General features: G+C 35.7%; 1 protein-coding gene across 1 annotated transcript in view; it reads left to right on the forward strand.

Annotated features, from left to right (window-relative positions):
- The window catches only part of F5 (coagulation factor V), an 85,709-nt gene that overhangs the window by 40,884 nt on the left and 28,567 nt on the right, over positions 1-16,258 (forward strand). Inside the window, exons 8-11 of the mRNA XM_060078663.1 lie at positions 11,011-11,185; positions 12,749-12,848; positions 13,272-13,483; positions 14,599-14,749. Of these exons, the coding sequence (XP_059934646.1) occupies positions 11,011-11,185; positions 12,749-12,848; positions 13,272-13,483; positions 14,599-14,749 (638 nt within the window). The remainder of the gene's footprint in view (positions 1-11,010; positions 11,186-12,748; positions 12,849-13,271; positions 13,484-14,598; positions 14,750-16,258) is intronic.

The following is a 16,258-nucleotide window of genomic DNA, read 5'->3' on the forward strand; positions in this document are numbered from 1 at the left end:
TTAAAGAAGCTCAGTGAGGTACAAGATAACACAGATAGGTAATCAAATGAAATCAGGAAAACAATAAATGAACAAAATAAGAAATTTAATAAAGAAAGAGAAACCATAAAAAAATAACCAAACAGAAATCCTAGAGCTGAAGAATGCAATAACAGAACTGCAAATATTCAATAGAGAGCTTCAATAGCAGACTTATCACTTTAGCTTTAAGGATACCTATAGATTAATGGATACATGTATATGTATGGCTGAGTCGATTTGCTGTGCACCTGAAGCTATTGCAATATTGTTAATCAGCTATACTCCAACATAAAATAAAAAGTTATAATAAAAAGTGAAGGGATAAAAAAGACAAGGTCACTATATAATGATAGAGGGGTCAATTAATCAAGATACTATAACAATTATAAATATATATGCACCCAAGAGTAGAGAACCTAAATATATGAAGCAAATATTAACAGACCTACAGGGAAACATAGACAGCAATACAATAATAGTAGGGGACTTTAATACCACACTTTAATCAATGGATAAATGATCCAGACATAAAATCAATATGGAAGCAGTGGAATTGAATAGCACTGTAGAACAAGTGTACCTAACAGACATATAAAGAACATTACATACAAATAAAGAACATTCCGTTGAACAACAGCAGAATACATATTCTTCTCAAGTGCACATGGAATATTCTCTAGGATTCTTCATAACATATTAGTCCACAAAACAAGTTTTAACAATTTCAGAATATTAAAATAATATCAAGTATCTTTTCTCATCATAATGGTATGAAACTACAAATCAGTAACAGAAGAAAACTGAAAAAAATCACAAATATGTGGATTAAATAATAGTCTCCTGAACAACCAATGAATCAAAGAAGAAATCAAATAGGAAATCAAAATATATCTTGAGACAAATGAAAACAGAAATACAACATACCAAAATTTATAAAATATAGCAAAAGCAGTTGTAAGAGGGAAGTCTATAGTAATAAATGCCTACATTTAAAACAGAAGAAAGAGAGCCTCATGCACCAGAGAGCATACAGCAGAAGCAAGAAGAACTACAATCCTGCAGCCTGTGGAACAAAAACCACATTCACAGAAAGATATACAAAATGAAAAGGCAGAGGACTATGTACCAGATGAAGGAACAAGATAAAAGCCTAGAAAAACAACCAAATGAAGTGGAGATAGGCAACCTTCCAGAAAAAGAGTTCAGAATAATGATAGTGAAGATGATCCAGGACCTCAGAAAAAGAATGGAGGCAAAGATCAAGAAGGTGCAAGAAATGTTTAACAAAGACATAGAAGAAGTAAAGAACATACACCTAGAAGAATTAAAGAACAAAGAAACAGAGATGAACAATACAATAACTGAAATGAAAAATACACCAGAGGAATCATTAGTAGAATAACTGAGGCAGAAGAATGGATAAGTGACCTGGAAGACAGAATGGTGGAATTCACTGCTGTGGAACAGAATAAAGAAAAAAGAATGAAAAGAAATGAAGACAGCCTAAGAGACCTCTGGGTCAACATTAAACATAACAACATTCGCATTATAGGGGTCCCAGAAGGAGAAGAGAGAGAGAAAGGACCCAAGAAAATATTTGAAGAGATTATAGTCGAAAACTTCCCTAACATGGGAAAGGAAATAGACACCTAAGTCCAGGAAGCGCAGAGAGTCTCATCAGGATAAACCCAAGGAGAAACATGCCGAGACACATAGTAATCAAATTGACAAAAATTAAAGACAAAGAAAAATTATTGAAAGCAACAAGGGAAAAATGACAAATAAAATACAAGGGAACTCCCATAAGGTTAACAGCTGATTTCTCAGCAGAAACTCTACAAGCCAGAAGGGAGTGGCATAATATATTTAAAGTGATGAAAGGAAAGAACCTACAACCAAGATTACTCTACCCAGCAAGGATCTCATTCAGATTCGACGGAGAAATCAAAAGCTTTACAGACAAGGAAAAGCTAATAGAAATCAGCACCACCAAACCAGCTCTACAACAAATGCTAAAGGAACTTCTCTAAGTGGGAAACACAAGAAAACAAAAAGACTTACAAAAACAAACCCAAAACAATTAAGAAAATGGTAATAGGAACATACATATCGATAATTACCTTACATGTGAATGGATTAAATGCCGTAACCAAAAGACACAGGCTCACTGAATGAATACAAAAAGAAGACCCATATATATGCTGTCTAAAAGAGACCCACTTCAGACCTAGGGACACATACAGACTGAACGTGAAGGGATGGAAAAAGATATTCCATGCAAATGGAAATCAAAAGAAACCTGGAGTAGCAATACTCACATCAGATAAAATAGACTTTAAAATAAAGAATGTTACAAGAGACAAGAAAGGATACTACATAATGATCATGGGATCAATCCAAGAAGAAGATATAACAATTATAAATACATATTCAACCAACACAGGAATACTTCAATACATAAGGCAAATGCTAATAGCTATAAAAGAGGAAATTGACAGTAACACAATAATATTGGGGGACTTTAACACCTCACTTACACCAATGGACAGATCATCCAGACAGAAAATTAATAAGGAAATATGACCTTTAAATGACACAACAGACCAGATAGATTTAATTGATATTTATAGGACATTCTATCCGAAAACAGCAGATTACACTTTCTTCTCAAGTGCACATGGAACACTGTCTAGGATAGATAGATCTTGGGTCACAAATCAAGCCCTGGTAAATTTAAGAAAACTGAAATCATATCAAGCATCTTTGCCGACCACAATGCTATGAGATTAGAAATAAATTACAGGGAAAAAAAACATAAAAAACACAAACACGGGCCTCCCTGGTGGCGCAGTGGTTGGGAGTCCGCCTGCCGATGCAGGGGACACGGGTTGGTGCCCCGATCCCGGAGGATCCCACATGCCGCGGAGCGGCTGGGCCCACGAGCCATGGCCGCGGGGCCTGTGTGTCCGGAGCCTGTGCTCCGCAACGGGAGAGGCCACAGCAGTGAGAGGCCCGCATACAGCAAAAAAAAAAAAAAAAAAACCACAAACACATGGAGGCTAATCAAACGTTACTAAATAACCAAGAGATCACTGAAGAAATCAAAAAATACCTAGAGACAAATGACAATGAAAACATGATGATCCAAAACCTGTGGGATGTAGTAAAAGCAGTTCTAAGAGGGAAGTTTAGAGCAATACAGTCCTACCTCAAGAAACAAGTAAAATCTCAAATAAACAATCTAACCTTACACCGAAAGGAACTAGAGAAAAGAGGACAAACAAAACCCAAAGTTAGTAGAAGGAAAGAGATCATAAATATCTGAGCAGAAATAAATGAAATAGAAACAAAGAGAACAACAGCAAAGGTCAATAAAACTAGAAGCTGGTTCTTTGAGAAGATAAACAAAATTGATAAAGGTTTAGCCAGACCAATCAAGAAAAAGAAGGAGAGGACTCAAATCAATAAAATTAGAAGTAAAAAAGGAGAAGTTAAAAGGACACCACAGAAATAGAAAGCATCATATGAGACTACTACAAGCAGCTCTATGCCAATAAAATGGACAACCTGGAAGAAATGGACAAATTCTTAGAAAGGTATAACCTTCCAAGACTGAACCAGGAAAAAATAGAAAATATGAACAGACCAATCACAAATAATGAACTTGAAACTGTCATTAAAACTCTTCATCCAGAACCAGATGGCTTCACAGGTGAATCCTATGAAACATTTAGAGAGGAGCTAACACCCATCCTTCTCAAACTCTTCCAAAAAATGGCAGAGGAAGGAACACTCCCAAACTCATTCTGTAAGGCCACCATCACGTTGATACCCAAACCAGACAAAGATTCTACAAAAAAAGAAAATTACAGACCAATATCACTGAAGAATATAGATGCAGAAATCCTCAACAAAATACCACCAAACAGAATCCAAGAACACATTAAAAGGATCATACACAATGATCAAGTGGGATTTATCCCAGGGATGCAAGGTTCTTCAATATATGCAAATCAATCAGTATGATACACATTAACAAATTGAAGAATAAAAACCATATGATCATCTCAATAGATGCAGAAAAAGCTTTTGACAAAATTCAACACCCATTTCCGATAAAAACTCTCCAGAAAGTGGGCATAGAGGGAACCTACCTCAACATAATAAAGGCCATATATGACAAACCCACAGCAAACATCATTCTCAATGGTGAAAAACTGAAAGCATTTCCTCTAAGATTAGGAAAAAGACAAGGATGTCCACTCTTGCCACTATTATTCAACATAGTTTTGGAAGTCCTAGCCATGGCAATCAGAGAAGGAAAAGAAATAAAAGGAATACAAATTGGAAAAGAAGACGTAAAACTGTCACTGTTTGCAGATGACATCGTACTATACATAGGTAATCCTAAAAAGGCCACCAGAAAACTACTAGAGCTAATCAATGAATTTAGTAAAGTTGCACAATACCAAAAAAATGCACAGAAATCTCTTGCATTCCTATACACTAACAATGAAAGATCAGAAAGAGAAATTGAGGAAATAATCCCATTCACCATTGCAACAAAAAGAATAAAATACCTAGGCATCTACCTACCTAAGGATGTAAAAGACCTGTACTCAGAAAACTATAAAACACTGATGAAAGAAATCAAAGATGACACAAACTGATCGAGAGATATATCACGTTCATGGATTGGAAGAATCAGTATTGTAAAACTGACTATGCTACCCAAAGCAATCTACAGATTCAATGCAATCCCTATCAAATTACCAATGGCATTTTTTTTTTTTTACAGAACTAAAACAAAAAATCTTAAAATTTGTATGGAGACACAAAAGAGCCCGAATAGCCAAAGCAGTCTTGAGGGAAAAAAACAGAGCTGGAGGAATCACACTCCCTGACTTCAGACTATACTACAAAGCTACAGTAATCAAGACAATATGGTATTGGCCCAAAAACAGAAATATAGATCAATGGAACAGGATAGAAAGGCCAGAGATAAACCCGTGCACCTATAGTCAACCAATCTATGTCAAATGAGGCAAGGATACAGAACGGAGAAAAGACAGTCTCTTCAATAAGTGGTGTTGGGAAAAATGAACAGCCCTTGTAAAAGAACGAAATTAGAACACTCCCTGACACCGTATACAAAAATACACTCAAAATGGATTAGAGACCTAAATGTAAGACCGAACACTATAAAACTCTTAGAAGAAAACATAAGAAGAACACTCTTTGACATAAATCACAGTAAGATCTTTTTTGACCCACCTCCTGAAGTAATGGAAATAAAAACAAAAATAAACAAATAGGGCCTAATGAAACTTAAAAGTTTTTGCACAGCAAAGGAAACTACAAACAAGATGAAAAGACAACACTCAGAATGGGAGAAAATATTTGCATATTTTTCAAATATTTGAATCAACAGACAAAGCATTAATCTCCAAAATATATAAACACCTCATGCAGCTCAATATCAAAAAAACAAACAACCCAATCCAAAAATGGGCAGAAGACCTAAATAGACATTTCTTCAAAGAAGACATACAGATGGCCAAGAAGCACATGAAAAGCTGCTCAACATCACTAATTATGAGAGAAATGCAAATCAAAACTACAATGAGGTATCACTTCACACCAGTTAGAATGGGCATCATCAGAAAATCTACAAACCACAAATGCTGGAGAGGGTGTGGAGAAAAGGGAACCCTCTTGCACTGTTGGTGGGAATGTAAATTGATACAGCCACTATGGAGAACGGCATGAAGGTTCCTTAAAAAACTAAAAATAGAATTACCATAAGACCCAGCAATCCCACTATTGGGCATATACCCTGAGAAAACCATAATTCAACCAGACGCCTGCACCCCAATGTTCATTGCAGCACTATTTACAATAATCAGGTCATGGAAGCAACCTAAATGCCCATCGACAGATGAATGGATAAAGAAGATGTGGTACATATATACAATGGAGTATACTCAAGCCATAAAAAGGAATGAAATTGGGTCATTTGTAGAGACATGGATGGACCTAGACACTGTCATACAGAGTGAAGTAAGTCAGAAGGAGAAAAGCAAATATCGTATATTAATGCATATATGTGGAATCTAGAAAAATGGTACAGATGAACCAGTTTGCAAGGCAGAAATAGAGACACAGATGTAGAGAACAAACATATGGACACCACGGCAGGGAAGCAGTGGTGGTGGTGGGGGAGATTGGGATTTACATATATACACTAATACATATAAAATAGATAAATAATAAGAACCTGCTCTATAAAAAATAAATAAAATAAAATTCAAAATAAAGAAATAAATGTAAAAAAAGCACCTTGTATTTAGTTCACATTCAATAATTAATAAATTTTATTTTATAATCTGAAAAGACAAAAATAAAAACACTTAAAAAACAAGAAAGAAAGAAAGAGGGAGAAAGGGAGGGAGGGAGGGTGGGAGAGGGAGAAAGAAAGAGAAAGAAAGAAAGAAAGAAAGAAAGAGAAAGAAAAGGAAGGGAGGGAGGAAGGAAGGAAGGAAGGGAGAAGGAAAGAAAGAAGAAAGGAAGAAAGAGAGAGAGAAAGAAAGAAAGAAAGGAAGGAAGAAAGAAAGAATCTTAACTTTATACCTCAAGTAACTAGCAAACTAAGCCCAAAGGTAGCCGAAAGAAGTAAATAAAAATTAGAGAAAAAATAAATGGTGTATAGAAAGACAACAGAAAAGATAAACATAACCAAGAGTTAGTCTTTTGAAATGATAAACAAAATTGACAAACCTTTAGCTAAGCAACGAAGAGAGAGGACTCAAATAAATAAGATTATAACTAAAAGAGGAGACATTACATCTGATACCACAGAAGTGCAAAGGATCATAAGACACTACTATGAACAATTATATGCCAACAAATTGGATAAGTAGAAGAAAGGAAAAAGTTCCTAGAAACATATATCCTACCACGACTGAATCAAAAAGAAATAGAAAATCTGAACAGATGAATAACAAGTAAGAAGACTGAATCAGTAATCCAAAACCTCCAAACATAGAAGCCCAGGACCAGATGACTTCACAGGTATATTGCACACTAATCCTCAAACTCTTCCCAAATATTAAAGAGTAGGGAACACTTCCAAACTTATTTTATAAGCCTAGCATTATTCTCATACCAAAGCTGGATAAGAACAATACAAGAAAAAAATTACAGGCCAATATCCCTAATGAACATAGATGTCAAAAACATTATCAAAAGATTAGTAAACTGAATTCAACAGCACATTAAAATTATCATAAATGATGATTGAGTGAGATTTATTCCTGTGATTCAAGGATGGTTCAACGTATGCAAATCAATAAATGAGAAGTACCACATTAAAAATGAATAATAAAAATATCGCTATCTCAATAGAAGCAAAAAACAGGCATTTAACAAAATTCAACATCCTTTCATTATAAAAAACTCTCAACAAGTTAGGTATAGAATGAATGTGCTTCAACACAATAAAGGTCATATATGACAAACCCAAAGCTAACATAATACTCAGTGGTGAAAATCTGAGAGCTTTTCCTCTAAGATTAGGAACAAGACAAGGATGCCCATTCTTGTCACTTTTATTCAGCATAATACTGGAAATTCTAGCCAGAGCAATCAGGCAAGGAAAAAAAATAGGCATCCTAATCAGAAAGGAAGAAGTAAAATTGTCTCTATTTGCAGATAATGTGATATTATATATAGAAAAACACTTGAGACTCTACCAAAAATCTATTAGAATAAAGAAATTCAGTAGTTGCAGGATAGAAAATGAACATAATAAAAATCAGTTGAATTTATATACACTAACAATCAACAATCCAAATAGAAATTAAGAAAATACTTCCATTTACAATAGAATTTTTTTAAAAGAATAAAATACTTAGGAAATTTAACCAAGGTGGTGAAAGATCTACACTGAAAACTATAAGACAGCAATGAAAGAAACTGAAGAAGATACAATCAAATACAAAGATGTCCTGTGTTTATGGATTAGAAGAATTAACTTTGTTAAAATGCCCACATTACCCAAAGTGATCTACAGATTCAATGCAACCCCTATTAAATTCCAATGGCATTTTTCAAAGAAATAGAAAAAAAAGAAACAATTCTAAAATTCAGATGAAACCACAGAAGACCTTAAATATCCAAAGCAATCTTGAGCAAGAAGAGCAAAGCTTGTGGCATCACACTTCCTGATTTCAAACTATATTACAAAGCTATAGTAATTGAACAGTATAATAATGGCATAAAAACAGACACATATACCAAATAAACAGAAGTAAGGGCCCAGAAATAAACCCATGCATATATGGTCAACTAATCTTTGACAAAGGCACTAAGAATACACAATGAGGAAAGGACAGTCTCTTCAATAAATGATGGTGGAAAAACTGGATATCCATATGCAAAAAAGTAAAATTAGACCCTTAACTTACAGCATAGACAAAAATTAACTCAAAATAAATTAAAAACTTAAATGTAATACCTGAAACCATAAAACATTGGTCTTGGCAATGATTTTTTTGGGTATGACACCAAAAGCATAAGTAACAAAAGGAAAAATAAACAAGTGGGGCTACATCAAGCTGAAAAACTTCTGCACAGCAAAAGAAACAATCAACAAAATAAAAATATAACCTACAGAATGGGAGAAAATATTTGCAAACCATATATCTGATAAGAGGTTAATATCCAAAATATAAAAGGAACTCATGTAACTCAATGGCAAAACAAACAAACAAACAAAAATAGCCTAATTAAAAAAATGGGCAAAGTATCTAAATTGACATCTTTCTAAAGAAAACGTACAGGGACTTCCCTGGTGGTGTAGTGGTTAAGAATCTGCCTGCCAATGAAGGAGACATGGGTTCGATCCCTGGTCCGGGAAGATCCCACATGCCATGGAGCAACTGAGCCCGTGCACCACAACTACTGAGCCTGCACATCTAGAGCCCATGCCCTGCAACAAGAGAAGCCACTGAAATGAGAAGCCTGTGCACTGCAACGAAAGAGTAGCCCCCGCTTGCCACAACTAGGGAAAGCCCGCACACAGCAATGAAGACCAAATACAGCCAATAAATAAATAAATAAATGTAAAAAATTAGAAAATAAAAATTGTCAACTGTGGTAAAATAAAAGAAAACATACAAATGGCCAATAGGCATATGAAAAGGTGTTCAGCATCACTAATCATGAGGGAAATGCAAATCATATCCATGATGAGATATCACCTCATACCTATGAGGATAACTAGGATGAAAAAGAGGTAACAACTGTTGATGAGGGTGTGGAGAAAATGGAATCCTTGTACACTGTTGATGAGAATGTAAATTGGTGCAGCCTTTATGGAAAACAGTAAGGAGCTTCCTCAAAAAATTAAAAATAGAACTACCACTTCTGGGTATATATCTAAAGGAAATGAAGTCAGTATATCAAGGAGATATTTGCACTCCCATGTTCATTGCAGTTTATTCATGATAGCCTACATATGGAAACAACCTGAATGTCTATCAATGGATAAATGAATTTTTAGAAATATGGTTTATATATACAATGGAATATCATTCAGCCTTAAAAAAGAAGGAGACCCTGCCATTTGTAACAACATGGATAAACCTGCAGGACATTAGGCTAAGTGAACTATTCCAGACACAGAATTACAAATATTGTATGATCTCACTTATATGTGGAATCTGAAAAAGTCAAACTCAAAGACGCAGGGAGTATAATGGTGGTTGCCAGGGGTTGGGAGGTGAGGGGGAATGCAGAGACGTTGATCAAAGTATACAAACCTTCTGTTTCAAAATAAATAAGTTCTGGAGACCTGTTATAGTTAGTAACACTATAGTTAATAACACTGTATTGTACACTTGAAATTTGTTAAGACAGTATATCTTAAGTGTTCTCAAAATTTTAAAAAATTAGTAACTAGGTGAGGTGATGGAAGTGGTAATTAGCTTGACTGTGGTAGTCGCATATATTCATATATAAATTATTATGTTGTACACCTTAAATACATACATTTGTCAATTATACCTCAGTAAAGCTGGAAAAATGCAAAAAAACTTCAAGGTATAGTATGGAATATATAAATAGCTGCCTTTTTTCAAGGAGTGAAAGGATAAGAATATTTATATTTGCAAGTCATATTTGCATAAAGATGCTATGGAATTATACACATGAAATTAATATAAGTGAATATTTAGAAAATGCAGGAAGAGTTAGGGAAGTGGGGTTGAGATAAGAATCCAGAACTCTCTAGCAGTAGTCAGTGATATTTATTGTGTAAAGTAAACACATAAAATGGATAAACTCTACCATGGAGCTCTGCTTTTTCAAACTAAGGCTATAAAAAGGACCAAGGGGGAAAGTGGTTCATGTTGCTTCCCCCAAATCATTTATTGCAGTAGTTACAGAAGATGGGTGAAGGCAGTTGGTTTTCAGATGGCACCAGGATTGGGTAGATGGTAGAAGAGATAGCCCAACAGCACAGAACTTATGTTTAATAAAGACAGCAGAAGCTTCCTAGAGTGGGAATGTGCTTTTAGAGATTGAGAAATACCTGGAAAGCCAATAAGGATATCATAAGTTAAGTGATAAGAAATACTTAAGAAAAATTCATAGTATATCTTATCCTTTCATCCAAGTAGACCTTTCAGAGATAGTGAAGGTCTACTCTAGAAACCATAGTGACAGGAAGATATAAGTAGCTGGTTCTAACCATGATTAAGACTCTATCAATCGTGGAGGAGACAGATCAGAGGTTTCACGTTTTCCAACTAGAGAGAAGGTATCAGGACTTTGCAAGCCACATTAAGGTTTGTTTGTTTGTTTTCCTTAAGGAAACTAGCATTTTAGCTAATTCAACAGCAGAACTTCTAAGCATAAGGGTTTCCCTATCATACTGGGGTCTCTACTTGAGAAAATGATTTAATCTTTTAAATTTTATTTCACTTTAAGAAAGTACAGATCTCTGCATTTGGATAATTTCTCAAACCAAATTGGAAAACATTATAAGAAGGTTGTCTACAAACAGTATCAAGATGCATCCTTCACCAAACGCCTGGAGAATCCCGATATCAAAGATGGGATCTTGGGCCCTATTATCAGAGCCCAGGTCAGAGACACACTTAAAGTAAGTAACAGAAATATAGAACCATGGAAGAAATTAAATAGTGAAAACAAGATTATAAGTACTGGTTATTTTTTTAATGTGTCCATATAATTTTAAATTAAGATGCAGCTTTAATTTTTATTTAGTATTTGCACTTATTGTAGCCTATCTCATAATACAAACAATCTGAGACAGTTTATCAAATTATAAAGGAATAAAACAAGGAGCCAATGTAATTGGGGTGAAGGATAATATGGAGACAAAGAAAATAAAGCCAAGGATAAGATAAGTATAATGAAACACATACCATATGCTCCTGTAATGTTGTCAACAAATTTTGTCCTAAGCTTTCTAGCAGCCAAAGTGAAAAGGGAACTAGGTCAGGGCAGGAGTCACAATAGTCATAAAAGAAGCACAGTTTCCCCTGCTACTGAGACTTAAGAGGAATTTCTCCCATGGATCCTTAAAAAAGAGCACGCTGTGTGATGTAGTAGATGGAATCCTTGATAAATTCCTACTGGTACCATAAATTTATAAATTTATAAAATAAATTTATAAATTTAAAAGTTACAAAGCTTTTTAAAATAATGTTTCTCATTATAGCTGAGAACATAACCCAACTGAATGAAAACAATTCATCAATGTGGTCTAGGTATGTAGTTCTCTGATGATTGGTCTCTGATGAAGGTAAATTTTGATATGTTTCAAGAACACTAAGTGTTCTTCAGACAGTTTTCCTTAAATGCTGTGTCACATCATCACCTTATCTTCTGATAAGAACTAGACGGCAGAGAATTGAAAGCTGCAATCTTTGGCAAGATTCTAGAATGCAGATAACCTGCAGATTAAGGATGATCCAGATGCTTTGGCAAGCAAGTAGAAGATAAGATTAAAATTCTCTTCTGAAGATTAAGCAGGTTAACTAGGACTCCTGTGTGCATAAAGCTCCTCCCTTCACCTCTTCATGGGAATGAACCAAGAGGATATCAACAGACAAGGCCAATTCTGTTCATTTAAAAAATAACAAAAGGGCAGAAAGCAGCCTTTCTCTGTTCTCTTTCCCTTCCCTCATTTCTGATCCCTTTTAGGTACTCTTAGAAAGTGGAAATATGCCTCATTGGCAATTCAGGATCTGGCTATTTTCTGTGCCCCATCAAGAAGATGACTTGATGACAGGGTTCTGGGGGATGTGGCAGGCTCGAGAAGGTGATCATGGTCTAAGAGAAGAGAAGGAGCAGGTTCAAAGGCAGATGTGGTCCAAGCTGAAAGGAGAGGGGACAGGGGATGGCGACCAACTTGGAGAGAGTGATATACTGTGAAGAAAATGTCACTTCTAAGGTTAGACTTCTTTTCCATTTTCCACCTTACTATGTGAGTGGAACTCTCTCAGATGCGTCTGTCAGGTGATGGGGAGAGGTTGCCACTCAGATAAACAACATTAGTTTGCATTGACATACACACACACACACACACACACACTCACACACACATGCTATCCCACAAGTAAATATGCAAAGCTTAGCATCCTCTGTTCTCATGATGGACCTTAAATCCTGAAATAATGAATTTGAGTTAATTTTGTAGATCATGTTCAAAAATATGGCCAGCCGCAGCTACAGCATTTACCCTCATGGTGTGACCTTCTCTCCTTATGAAGATGAAGTCAACTCTTCCTCCACCTCAGGTTCGAACCTTTCACTTCTACTGAATGAAACTATTGACTTCTGAGATGTTGCCATGTTCTTCCTTGCCCAGCAGTATAACTTATACAGTCAGGTAGTATACGTATAGGGGTATCCTCAAAGTCACAACCAAACACTGCTCACTTCAGGGATTTTTTTACCCTAATGATTACAAACTATGGTGTCCTTGGTTAGTGCCATAAGTGGCCTCTAGTGGACGAATATGTAATAGCTACATGCTATCCAGAGTTCTATCAAGTGGAACTTAATATAAAAATAATATTCCTTTCCCAACATTGATTCTAACAAGAGCTCAATTATTTTAAATTATTCATTCATTTATTATTTACTTATTTGTTTATTTAATTTATTTCCATGAAATAATTTTGAAAATCGAAAACAATTTTGACTATATTTTCTTTCAGGCAGTAACACCATGATCAAAGCAGTTCAACCAGGGGAAACCTATACTTATAAGTGGAACATCCTAGAGTCTGATGAACCCATGGAAAATGATGCTCAGTGCTTAACAAGACCATACTACAGTAATGTGGACATCACAAGGGACATTGCCTCTGGGCTGATAGGGCTACTTCTAATTTGTAAGAGCAGATCCTTGGATAAGCGAGGCATACAGGTATTTTGTCCTTGAAGTAACCTTTCAGAAATTCCAGGAATTTCTTCTGACTGGAACAGATTAGTTCTCCTTGTTAAATAATGGGGCTTTTGCTTCTAGAGAACCAGAAAATATTAAGTAGTCCTCTTTAGTGTGAATGTAACAATGCTTATTCCTTTAGTTACTTTTTTGTCTTGTCTATTTCCGTATGGACTTCCACTGGAAAAGGCAAGTCTACAGTGTGATACTGTATTTTGTTTGCTTGTTTCAAATTCCAGATCTGTCCTGTGCTATGTGATGAGCAAGTCACTTAGTTTCTCTTAATTTCTTCCTTTCATCAAAAGGGTATTACCCCTCCTAAAAATTTTATAGGGTTGTTTCATGGCTCAATGAGATACCATCTGGTAAAAGTGTAAAGCTCTGTACCAGTCCTCGTTATTTTTAGAGACCTGCAATAGGGAGAGAAAGGAGAGATACAGGCAGACATAGCTTGCAGACGTAGTTTCTCATGAAGTTGAACCCAGACAATGGTCTATCTCTAGCAAGACCAATTTATACAGAAGAATGTGAACAAAGATATGGATCTTCTGACTTTATCTTCATTGAAGAATAAAAGCCTCATATCATTAACTTAAAATTCCCAATTAGGCTAAGCTATAATCAAAGAAGTCTCATCCCAAGGCATATAAAATAAATATATGCCTAGAAAATGCAGAAAGAGACATTTGGAAGACCCTAATTTATTGAGCTAGGAAAGGAAACAGGTAGGGAGAGATATAAAACTTTCCTACTGCCCCCTTCTTTTTTATCCTTTGCAACTATTTGGAGCACATCCAATCAATCATTCGAGTTGAAAGGTGATAACAGAGATAAACAGAATTACAGTTGCTACGTTGAAATGGGATTTTTCTATTAGGATATTTTAGTCTCTGAATTTTCTGATCTGCTCTGTTTGCCTTGACATGCTACCTTTGGCTCTAACAAGGGCTTTGTACACAATGGGCTCTCACAGATGTCTGAATTAATGGCTTCATTGGATCCAAGACCTGTACCCCTTTGGTTTCTGAGAACTCAGGGTTGTAGTTAATCAATCTGCTAGGACGTTAATCACTGAACACAGCCCTTTTACCCTCCAGAGGGCAGCAGACATTGAGCAGCAGGCTGTGTTTGTTGTGTTTGATGAGAACAAGAGCTGGTACATTGAGGACAACATCTACAAGTTTTGTGAAAATCCTGAGAAGGTGAAACGTGATGACCCCAGGTTTTATGAGTCAAACATCATGAGCAGTAAGTCGGAGCACTCTTTTTGTCCATCAGTTTTTCACTCCTGTGGTTGAAGTGTGATTTTCCTAGAGGAAGACACATGGATTAGAATCCACTCACTCCTTACCCTCACTTCCAGTATAGGGATTTGGTGATGAAATTACTGGGTGATATTATAGAAATCTTTTTACAGCATGAGGTAAAAAGCTTGTTATTCTTAGAAGTCTTCTTGGTCTCCTGCTCCAAATGTGTGTGTGTGTGTGTGTGCATGCATGCACACGTGTGCATGTGCACTTGCTCTGAGCAGGTAAGAACAGGGTGTGGGATGGATGGTGAGGGAAGAGGCCTTGGTCAGAGGTATCTGGGGATTTTAGAATGGGTGCAAGGTGCATACTCTTTATGTCCAGGGCAGAAATATTAAGTAGTCCTCTTTAGCATGAATGTAACAATGCTTATTCCTTTAGTTACTTTTTTGTCTTGTCTATTTCTTATTTCTGCCAGGGCAGAAACAGGGTAAATAATCCAAAACTGGATTGTCAAATCAAACTAAGGCAAAATGCATATGGGGAGACATGAGTCTTGGAAAGTCAATCCATAAAGAAGTTTTAAGTACACAGTAAGAAGTTCAGAACAGAAAGAATTCCCTGAGCCAAGGTTCAGGCTTTTGCTACAGTTTTAAAGTCAGTGCCCAAAGCCACTGGCATGGGAAGTCTGGGAGAGATTTCACTGAGCCAGCTGGAAGCAAACTTCTCCACAACTCTGTCCCCTTCCTCAGAGTTGAGAGTCACTATTATCACTTTCTCTGATAAGTAACCACAGGTACGAGGATGGTTTCTCCATGGTCTGTTCATATAACTTCAGGCAACTAACAATTGGGGATTCTCAGAACTGGCAGGTGCCAGGAAAATAATTTGAAATAGGGAGTTAGCCTCAGCTTTCTGTACTTAATTTCATTTTGGCAATGAATCTGTCATAGTTCTAGACTAGTGCTGTCCGTTAGAAATTATATATGAGCCACAAATATAATTTAAAATTTTCTAATAGGCATATTAAAAATTAAAGAGAAATATATGAAATGTATTTAATAATGTTTAATTTAATATATCATAAACATTATCATTTCAACATATAATCAACATTAAAATTAATGAAATTTACTTTCTTACTAAATCATTGAAATCCAGTGTGTACTTTATACTCACAGCACATCTCAATCCAGATTACCCATATTTTGAGTGCCCAATAGTCACTGGTGGCTAGTGGCTACCAAATTAGCGCAGCTATAGACCATTTAGAAAAGCTTCCTGAATGAGGTACAAACTAAAAATACATTGTGTCAGCTATTCGATAAATATTTAAGTTCTCACTAGTTCTAGGCATTGTACTAAGATTAGGACTATAGTGGTAACCTAGGCAGACATGGACCCTGCCCTTATAGAAATCATATCTGTGATTTTATTACCATGCTTAGTATATAAGTAGACAATGATACTGACTAAAACTGTATCCCTTGGGAAGAGAATGAAAATGTCT

Source organism: Mesoplodon densirostris, chromosome 2 (genome assembly GCF_025265405.1).
Source record: "Mesoplodon densirostris isolate mMesDen1 chromosome 2, mMesDen1 primary haplotype, whole genome shotgun sequence".
Lineage (NCBI taxonomy): Eukaryota > Metazoa > Chordata > Mammalia > Artiodactyla > Ziphiidae > Mesoplodon > Mesoplodon densirostris.